The following is a 20,774-nucleotide window of genomic DNA, read 5'->3' as shown; positions in this document are numbered from 1 at the left end:
TTCAGAATCAGGACTTGGGAGGAGAGTTGAGGAGAGGGATTCACAAACCTTGGCATGCTACTTCTTTACTTTTTGTAAAGAAAATAACCTTGCGCACACATACCCTGTCCCTGCAAGTCCTCTGTGCATACCAGAGGGGCTTGGGAGGAGGGGATGGGTCTCTTGCCACTCTATGTCAGTGTTTCTCAACCTTTTTTGGGCCAAGGCACACTTGTTCCATGAAAAAAATCACGAGGCACACCACCATTAAAAAAGTTAAAAAATTTAACTCTGTGCCGCCCTATATTGACTATATAATTATGACTGTAAGAAACACTTGCCAATTGCTGTGTTGGTTGCAATCTCCTGTAATAAGGCTTCACAAGCCGCTGATTTCTCTGCCAGCACAATCCTTTGCTCAGCAAGTTTCAGGTTGAGCTCATCCAGCCAGCTTCTTTAAGTTTGTCTAAAACCACCCTCCCGTGGTGGTGGCTGTTGAGAGCTGCGCTCGCCCTGCGTCGTGACCCGGCCGGTTATTTTTCATTGGCGGCCGCCAGGCACGTGACAATGCAAATCGCCCTTCTCGTCGCCGCACGTCGCGGCACACCAGCCAGCGTCTCGCGGCACACTAGTGTGCCACGGAACAGCGGTTGAGAAACGCTGCTCTATGTGATGCTTTTTGTAGAATGTGTAACGGTGGGGGGGGGCCCCTCCGGACACTTATTCTGCCTCCCACAGAGCCACCACAGAGAAAGAGGCTGGTTGCCTCTCCAAGTTCCTCCCTCAGCAACCTGGCAAGAAGATTTTTGCAGCCCCCCCCCCACTCAGCCCATTGCATTTATTGGTAAAGCACTAGATTTTTCCTTATGCGTTTTTGACACAAATGCTCCTCTTTGCTGGAATCAGTAACAAGGGGAGAAATTATTAGAAAAATCTGAAATCCATTCATGCAGGAATTTAAAACGCACTCTGGCTGTAATCCACACAAAATGTGTGGGGGTTTTTTTAAGCACCGAGCAGGCCAGGAACTTTTTCAGAAGGCTCTTTTTGCAAAAAAAAATGCCCAGCTGTTCTTTCTAAAGTAATTGGGTCCCATTACTACTTGGGATGTAGAGAGTCCAGGATCTCCCTGTTCACATTTTTGTTGCTTTTTCAGGACTGGTGTTTTACTATCTGCAACACATTCCTAGCGCAGCTAATAGTGGATTAGAGGCCGATTCATTCTCCTTCAGCTTGTTCTGCAATGCTGCCCAGAGGGTCTGTAGCACAGTGAAAGCAGGACAAAAATTAAGCAGAGCATTCATGTTTTAAAAAGTTTTGGGATTTCAGCAGGAAGTTTAGGCGCACAGTTCAGAAGGGAAGCAGCTTGGCTTCCCCAAAACTTTTGCAGGCTCAAAATGATAATGGGTTCACGTATAACTTCCCCAATAGCATCAAGAGCACAAGCCATCACAGCCCGTCTCTTACCCCAGTTCAAACTTGCTGACTGGCTAGAGAGGTGGCAATTTTATCCCGGGCTGGGATTCAACTGCCTTATTAGCTCAGAAGGGGCCAGTTGACATCTGTCTCGTTTCAGGGGTCTGCAGGAAGCACAGATCACTTTGGCTGCTCGGCTGGGGGAAGCAGAAGAGAAGATCAAAGTGCTCCATTCAGGTAGCTCTTTCGTGATCAGAATGCTCCTGAGGCTTCCTAGCTTCGTGTATAACCCTCTGTGGATTCGTGCATCTGTGAGGCTCAGTGGGGAACCCAAACATACAAGCACCTTTTAGCTGACGGCAGTTTTCTTTTCCCAGCTGTAGGCTTTCAAAATGTCTCCTTTTGTTTCAAATGACTCCAGAGATTTCCTCTTGCCGCCCCTAATTTATTTGTTTATTATGACATTTATAAACACACACACCCCGCCGCCATATTTACTCCATATATCTCAAGGTGGTGTACATTGTATCCTCACAACAATCCTGCGAGGTAGGTTAGGCTGAGAGATGACTGGCCCTAAGGTCACCCAGAGGCTGAGCCTGGCTTTGAAGCCTCATTTCCCAGGTCCTGGTCCAATACTCTAACCCAGGGATCCCCAAACTTCGGCCCTCCAGCTGTTAGGGACTACAGTTCCCATCTTCCCCAACCTCTGGTCCTGTTAGCTAAGGATCATGGGAGTTGTAGGCCAAAACATCTGGAGGGCTGCAGTTTGGGGGTGCCTGCTCTAACCACTACCCCAGGTGCTTCTACCCAGGTCACAGTCCCACCTCTCTCTTCCCTTCCCTTCCGATCCTTCATTAGATCACCCACTGCTTCTAAACGGGCCTTTTACATAGTCCTACCCCCAATTAAAACAAAGGCCTTGTCCCTCCATACAGAAGGAGGCATCAACCTGGGTCTCTGGGTTGCACCACTTCAGATTTCTCCAAACGAAACGAAACAAATCCTCCTTGCTGCATGTAGAAAGCTAGCTTGGAACCTTGGTAGCTAGCTTTCTAGGTGCGGGGAGGTATTTTATATGTAGGAGCAGGTGGATCATATGCTGTCTTAAGTGGTACTGTCTTGACAAAGGTTTGTCATCTCAGTGGAGCAAGACCTAAGCCTAAATCTACGTATATTCAGTAGCATGCATTCCCTCCCAACTTTTTGTTTCGCTACTTTCTCGTGCCTTGCCCGCCCTCTCCCAGGTGTCTTTATATATATGTTTTCTACAGTAAGAGCAACAAATTACTGCCAAAGCAGCTTCCAGAAGGGATTAATCAAAGTACAGTGGTACCTCAGTTTAAGTACACAATTGGTTCCGGAAGTCTGTACTTAACCTGAAGCGTACTTAACCTGAAGTGAACTTTCCCACTGAAAGTAATGGAAAGTGGATTAATCCGTTCCAGACAGGTCCACGAGTACTTAAACTGAAAGTACTCAAACTGAATCGTACTTAAACCAAGGTATGACTGTACAGATAAAAGTATAATGTGAAGAATTAAACATTTAAAAAAATAGGCATTCAAAACAAGTGTATGTGGGAGCTTCTATCGCACTTGATAGAAAAGCTGCGGTCAGTGCAGAATGCTGAAGCACAATTGCTGGCAGAAGTGAGGCCCTGTCAGAATATGAAATCTGAGCTCAGAGATCTGCACTAGTTGCCCATTTGCTACCAGGCCAAGTTCAAGGTGTTATTATGAGTATGTAGTTGGCGCTGTGGGTTAAACCACAGAGCCTAGGGCTTGCTGATCAGAAGGTCGGCAGTTCAAATCCCCGTGACGGGGTGAGCTCCCGTTGTTCGGTCCCAGATCCTGCCAACCTAGCAGTTCAATAGCATGTCAAAGTGCAAGTAGATAAATAGGTACTGCTCCAAGCGGGAAGGTAAACGGCGTTTCCGTGCACTGCTCTGGTTCGCCAGTAGCGGCTTTGTCATGCTGGCCACATGACCCGGAAGCTGTACACCGGCTCCCTCGGCCAATAAAGCAAGATGAGAGCCGCAACCCCAGAATCGGTCACGACTGGACCTAATGGTCAGGGGTCCCTTTACCTTTAAAGCCCTTAACAACTTGGGACCGGTTTACCTGAGAGATCGTCTTACCCAACCTACTGCCACTCACCCACTTCAGTCTGCAGGATTAGCCATGTTCCCAGTGCCCCATTCTGCATTTCTAAGAACCCAAATGTTTTAGTCTGGCAGCACCTACACTTTGGAACTCCCTGCCTATTGACACCAGGCAGGCTCCTTCTGTGTACTCCTTTTGGCCCCTGCTCAAAACATTTTGGTTTAGGAAAGCTTATTCAGGTTTGCAGAATGTTTTTACACGTATTTCAATCTGTTCTTAGTTTGTTGCTGATTTTAATTATTACTTTTGAATGTTTTAAAATAGCTGTGCTTAGCTGTTTTTTTATTTATTTACAATTTCCTTGCTGCTGCTTCTTCTTCTTTTTTAAACCGCTTTCAGGTTTTTTCTTACAATCAAGCGGTACACAAATTTACGAAAATAAATACCGGTAAATAAAATAGGTAGATGTTAAATGACAGCATTGTAAGCTCAAGACGGGGATCTTTCATTTCGCTGCTAATACTCTGCAAAGCACCACATGATGTTTGTTTGCCTTTTATTGATAGATAACGGGGCTGTGCTGCCCAGTTTAAATCAAGTGTGGTTGATGACTCACGGGAGTTTTAGGCTGTTACATCAGCCAGTTAAACCTGCAACAAATTTCATATTGATGGGGGGGCACAGCTAAAGAAAAAAGCTGGCTGCAACTGATGGGAGTTGTAGTTCAAAACATTTGGGTGAGCACCAGGTTGGTGATGTCTGTCCTAGTATTTTGCTAAAAATCTCCTTCCCTGCGATGCTCAGATTTATGCTAACACTGCAGAGTAATATTCTTGAAAAAGGCTTCGGGTCATATCTCTCTCTTGCTGTCCAGAGCAAATATGATCTATCAGATTCCAATGAAAGGGTATTTTTTTTACCTTCTGCTTCTGTTGTTTTTTTTCCTCCCTTCCTTATCAGCACTGAAGGCAACCCAGACAGAGCTGGTCGACTTGCGGTGTAAATACGATGAAGAGGCAGCTTCAAAGTAAGTCCCTCTGCTTGTTCCACTCAGTGACATTTATTTAGTTGTTTATCTGCATTAATGCATTTCTTGGCCGCTTTTCCACCTAAAGAGGTCCAAAGGGGCTCAAAGCCACTGCTTTTAACATGCAAAATTGTAACACTCGAATGAAATGAATAAAACAGCAAACACAGGCAGCGGTGGGAGTGGCAGCTGCAAAATAATAATACAGAATCTAGCAAGAGAGCCAGGGCAATGGAGACCAAAAAGGCCAACAAAATCAGATAGACTTGTATCAGCTCGCCTTACTTTCTTTGTTAGCGGTCGGCAGGTCGTTAAAACATGTTATGACAATTTACAAGTACACTTTGTAACATTGATAAAAAAATACACATTAATACAACTGAAAAGCACAGGATTAAAATAATGGAATAATAGAATTTTAGAGTTGGAAGGGGCCCAAAGGGTCGCCTACAATGCAGGAATCACAGACCATATCTCTCTATCAGGCTAATAAGGAGAGTTTTATTCAAAAACTTTGCCACCTGCTCTGTGCCTGCCTTAAAGGAACCCTGAAGCAAAGTGATCATCAAAGACTTGGGGGGGATAAAAACTACAGTTAAAAAGGACATGCGTGATAGACTCCACCCTCACATTGTTCTGTTCATTGAGATTTTTCTGGTAACATTAAAACTTTTTGGACAGAAAACCTTCCTCCAGGGATGGCATGGCTAAGAAAGTCTGCAGTTAGGGTTGCAAACTTATTTTTTTAACTGGTCTTTGCTCCTGCATCCATAATACGGTAACACCTCGTTCTGCTGTCATTAGCAGCTGACAGTGTGTGAGACCCTGCAGTTTAGCATCATACGCTGATTTCGGCACAGGGAATTGGCACGAGAGAGTGGGCCTGTTTCTGGTCAGTACCCTTGGTAACAATGGGAACATTTCTTTACCCATCAAAAGGAGAGAGGCTGAGGAATCCAAATCATTGAATCATAGAATTGTAGAGTTGGAAGGGACTGGAATCTCAGCTAAATAACCCTTTACACCTGGCCCTCCGACCTCCGCTTAAAAACCTCCAAGGAAGGAGAGTCACCGCCTTTCAAGGGAGACCACTCCTCTGTCTTCACCGTCAGAAAGTTCTTTCCAAGGTTTAGTCGGAATCTCATTTCTTGCCATTTGAATCCATTGGTCTGGCTGCTCCCCTCTGAAGCAGCAGAAAATACTGATCCTGTTCCCATAAGGTCCCTATTGCAGGTGAGGGAGGGGGTGAGATCCCTGAGAGGCCAACTTACCTTTCACAGAGCTTCACTAGACGCTCTTGTGTTTATTTTCCTTGGTCATGTGCCAGTTGGGGTTGGTTTTGTTTTGTCACACAAGGCAGGAGTGCCTTTTCCCAGCCTCCTTTTTCTGGCCAGCACCACCCTTGAAAGGCAGCCAGAAATGGGTGGTGTGTCATCGTGGCCCCTCCCCACTCCTCTTCCAGCTGTTTTGAGCATTCTCCCGTTCAGATGCACCTCCCACATTTCTCGTTCTGATTATGCAACAGACTTGGAGCGCTTAGGTACTCCTATCGTGCCCAACCAGATGTTCTTTGATCATACCATGTGCGACTGTTTGCTTAGGGCGAGGTGGTAAAAAAAACGTTGCCTTTGATCAAGATTTTAGCTGCTACATGTTGAATGAGGAAGGATGAGGTGGGGGCAGAATTTGACATCCACAACCCTTTTGTGTGGGGTTGGGGGAGGAGAGAGAGGCTCCATCCTTTCAGAGATTCTGCAGCAAATTCTCTTCTCAACCTTACTATGTAGCATTAACAAAATGTACTTGAGGCTGTAAGAGAGGACCAGTTGGAGGCTATGGAGTGAGTTTTGTCACCAGAGCCGTCCAGCACTTTGTAAGCTGCTTTTTAAAACAACCAAGGAGGTGTGTAAATTTTATGAAATAAATAAAATGAAGGTGGCAGCATCAATCAGGGAAGCCGTATTGCCACTGCAGAACATGTGCGCTGTACATTTACACATCACACACAAACACACTCAAGACGTAATGTTTAGAGCATGGAGTGTGTTCTGTGATATATTTATCTTCCTTGCAAGCAAAACCCCAGCTACCTTTTTCTCTTCTTTTTGCCATCCCATGGTGAAACGCAGGCGGGGCTACCAGAGCCTTGACGATAATATTGGCTCAGATCCAGATCCAGCCCTCCTGCTGGCCTTTCCCTGCATCCATAAGCACCCCAGGTTTCAGTGTAAAGTAAAGCAATTTCCCGTCCAAGCTCTGCACTTGTCCCTACATGTTATATAACTGATTGCCTTTGCTTTGCTACTGCAGGACAGATGAAGTCGCCATGATTATGACGAACCTGGAAAAAGCCAACCAGGTAACCATGGGGAGAGATGAGGGAAGGGCTTTGGGGTTTGCTGGGAAGCGCAAGGGGCCCCCTGCGATTGCTGTCCTTGGCAGGCGCACTAACCGCTGCCTCTCTTTCCTTGCAGAGAGCCGAGGCTGCCCAGAGGGAGGTGGAGAGCCTGCGGGAGCAGCTTGCATCTGTAAACAGCTCTCTTCACCTGGCTTGCTGCTCTCCCCAAGGATCCAGCGGGGTGAGGACAAGGAGGAGACCTGTCACGAGGCCTATGGTCAGCCTTCCCCAACCTTGCACCCTTTTGAAGTTTGGGACTACAACTTCCATCATGCTGGCTGCGCATGATGGGAGTTGTAATCCAAGACCACTTTTGGGGGGGGGGGATACAGACTTGCCTAAGTGAATTGACCTAGTTTTGTTGCCCCAAATCCCTTGATAAATATTTGAGAGATTCTCCAAATTGAGAGTTTGCAGTCTTGAACCAGCAACCTCAGCAGCCCAAGGCTTGGGGCTTTGCCTAGTGAGTGAGTAGGGATTTTGTGTGCCCAGGCCCCAGAGGCATGCAACATCGGCCCCTGCAGTTGGCAAGAAGTGTAGAGCCTCTCGATTAGTCAGTCCTCCAGGAAACTGGCCTCCTGCCCCTGAAAGGGCAACAAAGTATGCCCAATGAACTTCAATCACCAGTGGAAGCCCCCCAGCACAAGGACCCTCCTCCAAGCAGCAATGGCTCTATGAGGACCCCAATTTGCTTCTCTATTTGCATTGGCCAAATGAGGCTGAACTTCGGAGGCCCTCTCCAAAGTTTGGGGTGCTCCAGTCCTCCATCTTTGTTCAAAATGGCTTCCAAATGTAGATGAGAACTGGCCCCCCCAGCTCAGGAACCATCCAGCCAAATTAGGCAACGATATCTCAAGGGACGTTTGAACCCACAGAGGACAGACTGACAAATGCTTTCCATCGTCTTTTGCAGGACAAAGTGAATTACTCCCTGTGCCCAGGGCCCCGGCTGGAGGCAGCGCTGGCCTCCAAGGACCGGGAGATCCTCCGTCTTCTCAAGGAGATCCAGCATTTGCAAAACTCCCTGCAGGAGCTCGAAGAGTCTTCGGCCAACCAGATTGCAGACCTGGAGCGACAGGTGGCAGCCAAGAATGATGCAATAGAGGTTCGTGATGCAGAAGGGAGAGTTGAGCTCAAGGCCGGCCTCCCCTGTAGACTCTTGTTGTGTTGGGGCGGGGAGAGCAGAGGGTGGATGGATTGAGACCCACCCCACCCTTCACAACTCACCCCATCTGCATAAAGGTTGCTTTTTTTAAGAATCGGAAGGGTTTTGTTCACTTATTTGAATCTGACCTCATTATTCATTGATGAAGTTAATCTAGAATCATTAGCTGTATCCATTAAATAGGTTTTTTTAAACTATTCCTATAAGTCACTTTGGGTTGCTTGCATGAGAAAAGCGACTGAAAATATAACAAATGGTAGCAATAATATACTCAGAGTAGACCCATTGAAATTAGTGCACATGACTAACATAGGTCCCCTGATTTCAATGGGTATGCGCCGAGTATGAATTCAAGTGGACCTAACCCAATGTTCGTAACGAGATATATATGTATATATTTCACATAATGTGTACATAAAAATGTATGGCTGCCATCGCACAGGCACCACGGGAGAATTTGTCCTGCTGCATCACAACCCTGGATTTATATGCAGAAAAATCAGAGACCAAGGAAAGCGAGCTTAGTAGTTGCATGGGGTGCAAAGGGGAAGTTTTGGGGGTTCATGTGGGGGGAATAGCGGGAGGGTTGGTGAGTGGAGCAAACGGGCACAGACACTTGTATGTGTGATTGAGTGTGTGCCTGCACCATTACACGTACCGTGGTACCTCGGTTTTCGAACATCTCCATTGATGAACATTTCAGTTCACGAACACCGTGAACCCGGAAGTAAATGCTTCTGTTTTCAAACATGCCACAGCAGCTTCCGCTGAGTGCAAGATCCTGGAGCCTAGCTGTCGGCTGTTGAGTTTTTGGTTTTTGAACATTTCAGAACTCAAACGGTCTTCCGGAACAGATTACGTTTGAAAATCGAGGTATTTGAGCTCCAGTTCAGTTGAGGATAAGGTTGTGGGGGTGAAGATCTAAATTACGTCTTGAGCATGGCTAATAATGTGCTAGATTTCAGGCTGGCCTAAGATATTGTGCTGCCTGAGGCAAAGGAAGAGACGTCACCTCCCTCTTCCATGTGCAGAAACCAACTAAACTAGCAGTTTGATGTTATTTCAACATTGCTCGCTCCAGTCCCTGAGTCTCTGCCGCTTGAGGTGGCTGGCACACTCTGCCTAGCGGCCTAATCCTTGGCTGGATCACCCAAGCTAGCTTTAGGCTGCAAACACCCTTCGTTTATATATTTTTTGTTTTAGAAGTTGGAAGAAAAGCTGCGAGCCCAGTCCGATTATGAGGAAATCAAGACGGAACTGAGGTAGGGTCCCCGTTTCTGGGTCTCCGTTGGGTGCTGTGTTGGGTCAAATGCTCAGGCTACCAGGAGATGAGATTCACAATAAGGCAGTTTTCTCCTTTCGCTTTTGCAGGGCTCTGTGGCACTGCTCTTTTCACCCCTGGATGTTTTGTCCTGGGGCAGTTGGGTTACTGAGCTTTTCTCAGCCCTGTCCCCTAGAGCAGGCAATGACTTGACACATCCAGCCTGAGAGTTTTGGGGTGCCGCAGCGTATTGGTGGAGGTTGCAAGCAGACACAGCCCCAAGCAAGGATGTCAACAGCATGAAGTGTGTCCTCTTGATGTAGGCTGCCCTTGTCATGGCAGGACTGGTTGTGGGTTCCGCAGCCCCAGCTCTCATCGCTTATAAGGCTTTTTCCGGCATTCAGAAGCAGAAGGGAGAGAGGGAGTGCATAATCAAAGTTACAAAACACAGGAGCAGTGCAGGAGTGTATTTTCCAAAAAAAGAAGAAGAAGGCAGATCACTTAGAAAATAAAAGCAGCTGTAAATACATCACGAAAGCCAAATGTCATGCTTTGGTTGGGAGCAGGAGTTTTGCATGCCTGAATTTGACGCATAAGAAATGAAAGTCTACCAAACAGCGTAGAAATGTGCCAGGTCTTCCTTACCCTTAGAGACCCATAATTTGTGAGTTGGTTTCTCTGCAAACGGCCAGAGTCCACATCTTTGTGTACCGCAATAAGAGGTTAAAATCCTGTAGTGTCTTCTATTTGTGGGCCAAAGAAGTTATCTCTACAGCCAGCATCTACCTAAGAAAGTCCTTAGATCAGGAAGTTGCTGTTTGGTCATCTCACAAGCTCAAAAGGGGCAAATTGGGGTTGGGAGTGGGCTGTACAGCTCCTATGTTTTGTAACTTTAGTTATGCTTCTGTTGTACTTTTCTATTCTACATTAATAAAAATCTTTATTAAAAAAATTATTGGAAGAAAAAAAGTAAACCCGGGGTTGTTTCATGCACTTTCTCTCTCTCCCTCTGTGCACCCACCAACAACATACTGCTGCGTTGATATAAATAAGCAGGCGGTGCAGTTTGCAAGAGATGTCCTTGAGATTGTTTGAGAGCTGAACACAGACTGTCTCGCACCCCAGGCGAGTATCATAAACAGCAGCAGGTGGTGTTTGGGGGTGGCTCCACCCTCCTGACACCAGCAGCGCCTACCTGGAGGGCACCATAGTGGTGGAGAGGCAGGGGACACACAGCCCCGCCAGCTGGATCCCTATGCCTGTATATCTGTGCAGCTGCTCATCCTTGCAAGCAGCCCTGTCTCACCTGGGTGCTGTGCATAAGAGTCACTGTGAATCTAGTGTTGAGGCTGCTAATGGCCTGCTAATGATGCCTCTCTCTGTACCCCAAATTCCATGGCCTTGGTTCAGATGTTTGCATGAACCCAGGATGGGGGAGCTTGTGGCCCTCCAGATGTGACTGGCCATCACTTCTGCTGAGATAGGGCAGGGTCACTCTGCAGGCGCTGCTGTGAGACCAGCAACTTTTAGCACCTCCTCTCCTCGAGCTTTTCCACCACAGCTGGCCCGTAAAATAATTCTGTACCTGAGTTTATTTATTTCCTCCTCTCTCCCCATCCATTTTCCTATTATGTCATGGACTTTTAGACTGTAAGCTTGAGGGCGGAGGCTGTTATGGGGTTTTGATGAACACATTTGATTAACAAATAAAATAAATTAGACTCCTGTTGCGCCCTAGCCAGCATGAACAATGGACAGGGGGCATGGAGGGCCGATAGGTTCCCTGTGCTGAACACAAAACATGCAGCCCTTTTGAGATTTGAGCCCTGAGGTTTTCAAGCTCCGCAGCTCACTCTTTGCTGTTATATGTGCTGGATTGGGCTGTAGTCCAAAACATCTGTAGAGCACCAGGTTGGGGAAGACCTAGAAGCCAATCTTTGCACTGTGGAACAGGAGCCTGAGATCCGCTTGCAAGCTGTCCAGGAAACCCATCACTTATACAACCCCTTTTTTTAATTTTGCAGCATTTTGAAAGCGATGAAGCTGGCCTCCTCTAACTGCAGCCTTTCCCAGGCAAGTGCACACTGCATGCAGGGCCAGCATAGTGTCGTGGTTATGCTGGACTTGGGAGACCAAGGTTCAGATCTCCCTGCTCAGCTATGAATATCAGCTTGGGGCCCAGTCACTGCCTCTTAGCCTAACCTACCTCACAGGGCTGCAGTGAGGATCAAATGGGGAAGGGGAAGACCAGCCAATTTGTAGTTGTTTAAGAGTGTCCTGGAAATACAGTAATGGCATGAATCAGTGGGAAGAAGCGCTCAAACATTTGCAAACTCTCTGACCGCGTGAGAAGCATTTTCCATCCCTAGAGTCAAGGACGCTTTCCAGCCACAGGAATGCACACAGCAGAGAGTTAATCCTTTATTGACAAAGATAACACAATCACTTCTGCAGTGATTCAAAGTGCTGGTTTTGACCTATAAAGCCTTTAAAGGACCGCAATACCTCAAGGACCGCCACTTTCCACATGAACCTACCCGGACCCTGAGATCACCTTCTGAGGCCCTTCGCGTGGCTCCTCCTCAAGAGGTCCGGAGGGTGGCAACATGAGAACAGGGCCTTCTCTGCAGTGGCTCCCCGTCTGTGGAATGCTCTCCCCAGGGAGGTTCTCCTGGCGCCTTCATTATACACCTTTAGGCGCCAGGCAAAAACGTTCCTTTTTAACCAGGCCTTTGGTTGATTTGATTGGCATCCTATGCCCTTTTAAAATGTGGGGTTTTTTTGGAGGGGGGGTTGCGTTCTTGTTCTTGTTTTTATTTTGAGTATGCATTTTGGGTTTTTATATTTTGATGTTATTCTGTGAACTGCCCTGAGACCCGCGGGTATAAAGGTAAAGGGACCCCTGACCATAGCTGCCAAGTTATCCCTTTTTTTAAGGGATTTTCCCTTATGCTGAATAGGCTTCCTCGCGAGAAAAGGGAAAACTTGGCAGCTATGCCCCTGACCATTAGGTCCAGTCGTGACCAACTCTGGGGTTGCGCGCTCATCTCTCATTATTGGCCGAGGGAGCCGGCGTATAGCTTCCAGGTCATGTGGCCAGCATGACAAAGCCGCTTCTGGCAAACCAGAGCAGCACATGGAAACGCCGTTTACCTTCCCGCTGTAGCGGTTCCTATTTATCTACTTGCACTTTGACGTGCTTTCGAACTGCTAGGTTGGAAGGAGCTGGGACCAAGCAACGGGAGCTCACCCCGTCACAGGGATTCGAACCGCCGACCTTCTGATCAGCAAGCCCTAGGCTCAGTGGTTTAACCACAGCGCCACCTGGGTCCCTGGGTATAGGGTGGTATATTAATAATAATAATAATAATAATAATAATAATAATAATACAGCTATGGATACCTGTGGGTACCTATGCACACCAGTGTAGTGTCTAGGCAGCTATTCCCAGGTCTGCACCCTATTGAGCAGTTGCAGCAATTGGGGACTGCTCCCCCTACACCAATTTATGTACCTTCCTATGCACGTAAACCTGGAGACTATGGCTGTGTGGTTACCTGCCATTGCTCTTCCCGCTTCAATTCTCTCCTGGTTCCGGGAGACAGTGGTGCTGGCGAGGGTGGGGGAAGCACCCAGCCCTTCACCGGTCTGGCCTGCCTCTTCCACCAGCTCTGAAGCTTCCTCTGCCTCTTAATTCCCACAGATCCCCACAACCCACTGCTCCCCTCTCCCAAATCAGACTTCAGCCCCTGCCCCTTACCCATCAGCATCCTGCAAGTCCTGACGCATTGCTTCCCTGCCCCAACTTAACCTCCCTCAATTCAATTCAAATTATTTATTTATTTTTAGAGCATATCAAAACCCAGTGATGTTTTGCTTCTGGGAAAGGAATCCTTCTACCCGTCGCAGAAGTTCCTTTTGGAAAAACCAGGCCTCGTACCCGGTACTGGTAGGTTGGGGTGCATGAAAATGCATTTCTACAGAGGTCCCTGATGAGTTTTCATGGGGTGGAGGATGTCTTGCTTGCAGAGGGGCCCTTGCATGCACTACCCCAATGCAAGGCAGGTTAAGTGTTGCAGCACCACAGAGAACTCCTAACAAGCAACAATAACGCTAACTGACTTGACATAATACCTACAATTGTTTAAAATATAAAAGGAACATAGAGAAGAACTGGACAAAGGAGAAAATATATAGAAATAAAAGAAAAAGAACAGAGAAGAGATAGGAGGATAGAAAACCAAACGTGAAAGAAGCAGGAAGCGGAGCTCGGCAGAGCTTTTAGAAAATAGAGATGAAATGAATACTGATGGTGTAGGGTGGAGGGTAGGGGTATGTGTTATACTTGATGTAAAGATTGTTTTATATATAATGATTAATAGTATACAAGGATGTATGAAGGACTATGCTTTTTTTTGGTGTATTTGAAAATGCAATAAAAATTATGAGGGGGGAAAAAGAGAACTCCTAACAAGCAGATTGCGCCATGGAGGGTTGGAAGCAAATGACATTGGGGGCCTTTAAGGCTGAGCTGGGGAACCAGTAGCCCTCCAAGTATTGCTAGACGCCAACTCCTGGCTGGTGGTCAGGGATGGTGGGAGCTGTGAGTCCAGCAACATCTGTGGGGGGAGGCATAGGTTCTCCACCCCTGCTTTAGAGTAAGCTATAGTTGGTGTGTGTATCTCTCCCTTCCTCTTTGGTCTCTAGAGGAGGATCCCTCGGAGGATGAGTCGGTGAAGGACTCCATGGGCACAGGCCAATCCTACCTTTCCCCTCAGCACCTCTCGCACCCGCTCCGGGAAGATTCAACCTCCCCGTCCCTCATCCAGCCGCTGCTGGGCCCCTCCATGGCTCAGGATGTACCAAGGACTTTCACGCTCTCGCCTTTTCCTGCTGAGCGGATCCCACTGGACTCCCTCCTGCCGAAACAGATGGGGCCTCCTGCGTACAAGAACGAGGCTGGCGGCATGGCAGTCTTCCCTTCCGCTTTCTACTCCGCCAAAGCGGCGGCGTTGCCGGGCAACCCCAGCCAAGCCACCCCAGCCAGCGAGGCGAGCCCGCCCAGTGACCAGTCGGAAGGCAGCAGTTCGGGTTCAGCCGATGAGGAGCAGCTGGACACGGCTGAAATTGCCTTCCAGGTGAAGGAGCAGCTCCTCAAGCACAACATTGGCCAGCGGGTCTTTGGGCATTATGTCCTCGGCCTCTCTCAGGGCTCCGTCAGTGAGATCCTGGCCAGGCCAAAGCCTTGGCGTAAGCTCACGGTCAAGGGGAAGGAGCCGTTCATCAAGATGAAGCAGTTCCTCTCCGACGAGCAGAACGTCTTGGCCCTGAGGACGATCCAAGTCCGCCAGAGAGGTAAGTAGGCTAGGCAGGGGACTGGCAGGTGGACACGGTTTCCGTGGGTCTCTCTGGGCCTGGAGGGAGCAGGGAGGGTCGCTTCTGGCATAACTATGTGAGGAACAGGCCCCTGAAGCAGAGGAACAAAGGGTGCTGCTCTTCACATGTCAAGGCGCATAGTGCCAGGTTGGCGCCTGAGGCAGAAAGCCATATCAGGGTCTCTTCCTGGGAGTGAAAATACAATATAGATTAGAAAACACTTTGCTTTCCCTTTCACGCTCACCCAAACCCCACCACCTAAGGCAGGTGCCTCACTCTTCCTAATGGTAGGGCCAGCTTTGCGATTCACAACAAGAGACCACAAGTCCCTTCAGACCCACAGAACAGATGCATTCTCCACCCCAATGGTTATTTTTATGTTGTGATCAATTACATTTTCCCTTTTATCTCAGGATGGCTTAATTTGGCTTTGAGGCAGGGGTGCGGCAACTCTGCCCTTCCATGTGTCGTTATACTCCCAAATTCCATCAGCCCAATAGTCAAGGGTGATGGTGTTTCTGGGAGGGCCAAAATTTCTGTGTCCAATCTGAGAACAATAATAGCATGCCTTTTCCAAAGTGTAGTTTTAAGCCAAAGCAAATTTATACAGGTTGAATCTGTTAATCCAGGTATGGAGTACCACTGCCTCTTGGCAGTTCCCCTTCTGGGCTGGTCCACATTGCTCTTGTTTCAGCCCCTTGCCATCCATCCTCCTCCTCCCCCCCCCCCACAAGCCATGGCCTCGCAAAGGCAGAGCCCAACAGCTGGGTTCCTGGTCTCTTTCCCGTCATGGCAAGCAACTAATGGCAGGAGACGTTTCCTTCCTTCCTTCCAGCTCCTAAAAATAGCTGAGCACTGGCACCGGTAAGTACTTCCCTGACGTTAACACGAGCTGAGCTGGTACAAAACATGAGGCAAGTGGCAGGCCTCAAATGTTGTGCTTCTTTGATCAGGCAGCATCACGCCGAGGATTAGGACGCCAGAGACTGGCTCTGATGATGCCATCAAGAACATCCTAGAACAAGCAAAGAAGGAGATTGAGTCACAGAAAGGAGGTAAGGGCTGTGTTGTTGTTGTTTAGTCGTTTAGTCATGTCCGACTCTTCGTGACCCCATGGACCATAGCACGCCAGGCACTCCTGTCTTCCACTGCCTCTCACAGTTTTGTCAAACTCATGTTGGTAGCTTCGAGAACACTGTCCAACCATCTCATCCTCTGTCGCCCCCTTCTCCTAGTGCCCTCAATCTTTTCCAACATCAGGGTCTTTTCCAAGGATTCTTCTCTTCTCATGAGGTGACCAAAGTATTGTAGCCTCAGCTTCACAATCTGTCCTTCCAGTGAGCATTCAGGGCTGATTTCCTTAAGAATGGATAGGTTTGATCTTCTTGCAGTCCATGGGACTCTCAAGAGTCTCCTCCAGCACCATAATTCAAAAGCATCAATTCTTCGGCGATCAGCCTTCTTTATGGTCCAGCTCTCACTTCCATACATCACTACTGGGAAAACCATAGCTTTAACTATACGAACCTTTGTCGGCAAGGTGATGTCTCTGCTTTTTAAGATGCTGTCTAGGTTTGTCATTGCTTTTCTCCCAAGAAGCAGGCGTCTTTTAATTTCGTGACTGCTGTCACCATCTGCAGTGATCATGGAGCCCAAGAAAGTAAAATCTCTCACTGTGAGGAACCACCAAAGTTGCCCTCGGTGGCATCTTAATATTTCGCAGGTTTAGAGTTTGTCCAAGAATTCAAGAGGGTCTTTTGCCCGGCAGCTGGAAGGAAAAGTGAGCTGCAAATCAACCTCTCCGCAATGGGACAGCATTCAGCATCTATCCAGGAAGGGTTTTTTTCCTCCCCTGTAGTCCTGTATTATACAATATAATGCTACTGAATACTATTTGCATCATCGTAGTATAAGCACCTTTCCCTTGTGTGTGAGAGACGGAGGAGGGCTGGGAATGTATATTTTAAGGAGGTGTTTGCCATCTGCAGCTTTTAAAAAATGATTTTCTACAAAATAAATAAATCTGCCCCATTATTCAGGAGCACCTTTCTAGTTGATTAAAAGCTTTTGTCCATTTATTAATCAATGAATTGCTTCAAAGTTGCTGCTTTCTACTTTTTATTTATTTGCACAGTTATTTCCCCTTTCCTTCTACTGCTCAAGGCAGTAGTGCATAATGGGGAGAAGCGTATGGGAGCTCCCAGGCAATCTTTTCTTCAGGAGGCACTGACCAGGCCCAGGCCTACTTAAGTAAAAGGAAAAGGGAGGAAAGTTCAAGCATGGTGTTACAGGCACTTGTGTGTGTGTGTGTGATTGTGTGTGTGTGTGTGTGTGTGTGTGTGTGTGTGTGTGTACATTTATGTCATAAAACATACTTCATAAAATTTATATACCACTCAATTGTAAAATATGGTTTGCATATTCCATATATGTTACATACAGAATGAAAGAAATGCAACATTAAAGTAAGGTAAATTTAATGGCATAGGAATATTATATCATACTATATTATATTATATTATTTTTTAATGACTGAAGCTGTGATCAGCCTTTTATTGGGATGCCTGCATTAAAATTTGATCAGGTAGCACAGGAGCTGGGGAGGAGGGAAGTCCTTTAAGGTGTCTCCATTGAGCTCCAGTGGCCTCCCTCTTTCTACCCTCCTCACCTGTGCTCCTTCCTTCCGCAGGGGACACCAAGAGCTCTGCGGTGCCCCAGGTGATTGCCAACGGCACCTGCGCCAGCAACTCTGAAGATGCCATCAAGAGCATACTGGAGCAGGCCCGCCGGGAGATGCAGGCCCAGCAGCAGGCCTTGCTCGAGATAGAAGCGGGGGGCGCCGGCAGGCCTGTCGCCACACCCCCTGTGGAGCGCTCAACCCTGGCGACGGTCAGCCAGAACATCGTCCAGGCTTACATCAAGCAGGAGGAGGGCATGCTGGGCCCAAACGCCAGTGGCAGCACAATGCAGAACCCCCTGACCGTGCTCTCCCCTGCGGCCTTCGTGCAGAGCATCATCCGGAAGGTCAAGTCCGAAATCGGGGACGCTGGCTCCTATTTTGACCAACACTGGGCTTCCGAAAGGAGCTTGCTGAGCCGTCCGTACACCTCCGTCTCGCCTTCCTTGTCCTCCTCGTCCAGCTACTCCAGCATGGCCAACGGGCGGGCGTGGCAACGGGGCGAGCCTAGCGATGCCGTCCCGAACGAGGAAGACCTCGCGACCTCTGAGGATGAGCCCCACAGGGTGATAGAGGTCAAGTCGGAAGTGGCCGGCTCAGAAGCCCAGGGCACCGGGCGCCTGTCCTACTACCCATCCTACGTGCCAAGGACTCTCAAACCCACCGTCCCGCCCTTGACGCCCGAGCAGTATGAGTTGTACATGTACAGGGAAGTGGACACCTTGGAGCTGACGCGGCAGGTCAAGGAGAAGCTGGCCAAGAACGGGATCTGCCAGCGCATCTTCGGGGAAAAGGTACCCCAGCGATAAACATTCAGCCCGTAAAGAGGCTTGTGGCCATGCTTGGATCAAGAGAGGGTGAAAGGGGAGTGCAAAGTAGAATATTTTTTATTCTCCTGTGCATTTGGGCAGCACTATATAGGCCGAGTTTGGGTCGTTTATTTTTGGTGTTCATGCTTACAAGGGTGGGGTGGTTACCCTCATGCGGCTGGGCGATTTTTGTGGGTGGGAAAACAAGAGTAGGCAATGCCAGACAGACAGCATGTACCCCGTTTCTCATATTTTAAGACATACCCATAAAATAAGCCATAGCAGGATTTTTAAGCATTCAAGGAATATAAGCCATACCCCGAAGTTAAGCCATAGTGATAGGCGCAGCAGCAATGCCGGCCGCGGCAGGAGGAGGAGGAAAAAAATAAGACATCCCTTGAAAATAAGCCATAGTGTGTTTTTTTGAGGAAAAAATAAATATAAGACGTGTCTTATAATATGAGAAACACGGTATGTAGTCTGGCGCTTGGAGAGCTGCTTCACATAGCAGGATTTTATATTTGTTTTGTTTATATGGGTTATTATTTTTATTAGGGTCTTCTTGCAGACTTCTTCCGTGTGAAGCGATCCATGAGCTGATTTGAATTGAATCCACCCTGTAAAATTTGGAAGTTGTAGGCCTGTAAAGGGGGTAGATGTCTTTTAAACAGAGAGATATAACCCCCCTCAGTGCCCAAGGTTCTTTGACGTAAGCCTAAACAACAGAAGTGGTTTATAAGTGATTTAAGTTTATTCTGCATGTGCCCTGCGCGAGAGGCAGGAAGTGCCTGTTACGAATGAACAGGAAATCAAAATGGAATCATATCAACGGCATGATTATCTTCTCAGTTAGCTGTTTCCCTTCTACTTTGATGTGTAGACCTGCCTTAGCCCATCCCCTGCCTCCATGAGTTTCCCGGGTTGCAACTGAGCGCTCTTTCCCTCACAAATGATCTTTGATACAGTCTCCTCTGTATCACCAGCCTCAGATTCCCTCAGAGTTTTAGCAGAGCCACCTTCCCTTATAAACTTTTTTTTTTAAAGAATTTGGTGGCCTTCTCCAGAGTCATAATGACATTATCTCCCAATTCCCTCAGTGTTTGAGCTGAGCCCTTGCCCCCACATGAAATACTTTTTTTTTTACATTTATTTTGTGACCCCAATGTTCCCAACATGGGGCACATGCCCCACAGGGGAGCAATTTGATTTTTAAGGGGGGCAATTCAAGAATGAGTTATTAACAGTGAATTTTCTTGCATTTCTTAAGGTTCTAGAGGCCTCATATACAATATATAAATCACAGAAAAAGCTTCCATTAAAATTAATATATATATTTGTGCATTTCAGTTCTCTTTGTTTTGAAACTTTTTTTTGCTATTTTTTAATAACACTTCATATTATTTATTTATTTTAACAATTTCTTAGTGATTTCTTCCTCAGTACTTCAACTGTCCTTTCGTTCTTTTATTTTTCTGTTTCATGGATGCCATGTTCTTTGGAAGCTTGTTTAGACCACGTTAATGGCCTTTTTAGGCATAGCTGCCAAGTTTTCCCTTTTCTCGCGAGGAAGCCTATTCAGCATAATGGAAAATCCCTTAAAAAAAGGGATAACTTGGCAGCTATGTTTTTAGGCTTCCTCCACGTGAATAGGAGTTCCTCTTTTGAATAATAAGAATTATATGTCACGGGGGTGGGGGTGGGGAGGCATCAGGATTTTAGAGATGCTTAGGTGAGGCACAGCCAAAAAAAGGTTGGGAACCACTGCTCCAGCCCCAAGCACGTTCTCGGAGCTTTAGGTGAGCCTTCCCTCAGTCAGAATCACATCCTGCCCCATTTCCCTCAGTGTTTGAGCTGAGCCCTCACCCCCTCATGAAATCCCGTTTTTTTGTGTGGAGGGGGGTGGCCGAGCCTGCTTTCCCTGGCAAGAGTCTGCTGTGGTGGTTTTTAATGGCGGGGCTTGGACATGGGCCAAGGCCTCCTCTATCCTCCTCTTCCTCATCTCCTGTCTGTTTCAGGTGCTGGGTCTGTCTCAAGGGAGCGTGAGCGACATGCTGTCTAGGCCCAAGCCCTGGAGCAAGCTGACCCAAAAAGGCCGGGAGCCCTTCATACGGATGCAGCTGTGGCTCACGGACCAGCTGGGCCAAGGCATGAGCCAGCAGGCCAACCCACCACACGGTAGGTGGGCCTCCATCATGGGGCAGCCCCATCCTCGGGGCAAAGCCTGGCGTTCAGATCTCAAGGCAGGCCAAACCCCCACTGGAAATACAGTCATACCTCGGTTTAAGTATGCTTCGGTTTGAGTACTTTCAGTTTAAGTACTCCGTGGATCCGGAAGTGTTTGCTTCTGGGTTCCGCCTTGCACGCATGTGCAGAAGCGATCTACTCGGTTCACGCACGCGCAGAAGCGCTCTATTGGCGCTTCGCGCACGCGCGCTATCGCCATTCAGATTAAGTACTTTTCGGGGAGCGAATGGCACCCTGGAACCAATTAAGTACTTAACCTGAGGTACCACTGAAATCTATTCCTCTTCTCATTATTACGGTATAAAATTTAAAGCAC

At 47.7% G+C, this 20,774-nt stretch overlaps 1 protein-coding gene across 1 annotated transcript in view; it reads left to right on the top strand.

Moving 5' to 3' along the window:
• CUX2 (cut like homeobox 2) overlaps positions 1-20,774 on the top strand; it is a 228,133-nt gene that overhangs the window by 188,329 nt on the left and 19,030 nt on the right. Inside the window, exons 7-18 of the mRNA XM_060276354.1 lie at positions 1,556-1,632; positions 4,461-4,527; positions 6,838-6,886; positions 7,002-7,142; positions 7,839-8,030; positions 9,294-9,352; positions 11,376-11,424; positions 13,202-13,301; positions 14,060-14,707; positions 15,682-15,783; positions 17,418-18,199; positions 20,230-20,389. Coding sequence (XP_060132337.1) covers positions 1,556-1,632; positions 4,461-4,527; positions 6,838-6,886; positions 7,002-7,142; positions 7,839-8,030; positions 9,294-9,352; positions 11,376-11,424; positions 13,202-13,301; positions 14,060-14,707; positions 15,682-15,783; positions 17,418-18,199; positions 20,230-20,389 — 2,426 coding nt within the window. The remainder of the gene's footprint in view (positions 1-1,555; positions 1,633-4,460; positions 4,528-6,837; positions 6,887-7,001; positions 7,143-7,838; positions 8,031-9,293; positions 9,353-11,375; positions 11,425-13,201; positions 13,302-14,059; positions 14,708-15,681; positions 15,784-17,417; positions 18,200-20,229; positions 20,390-20,774) is intronic.

Source organism: Zootoca vivipara, chromosome 6, assembly GCF_963506605.1.
Source record: "Zootoca vivipara chromosome 6, rZooViv1.1, whole genome shotgun sequence".
In the NCBI taxonomy this organism is placed as follows: domain Eukaryota; kingdom Metazoa; phylum Chordata; class Lepidosauria; order Squamata; family Lacertidae; genus Zootoca; species Zootoca vivipara.
Note: the sequence above shows the minus strand (reverse complement) of the source record. Positions and strands in the feature narration are given on the sequence as shown.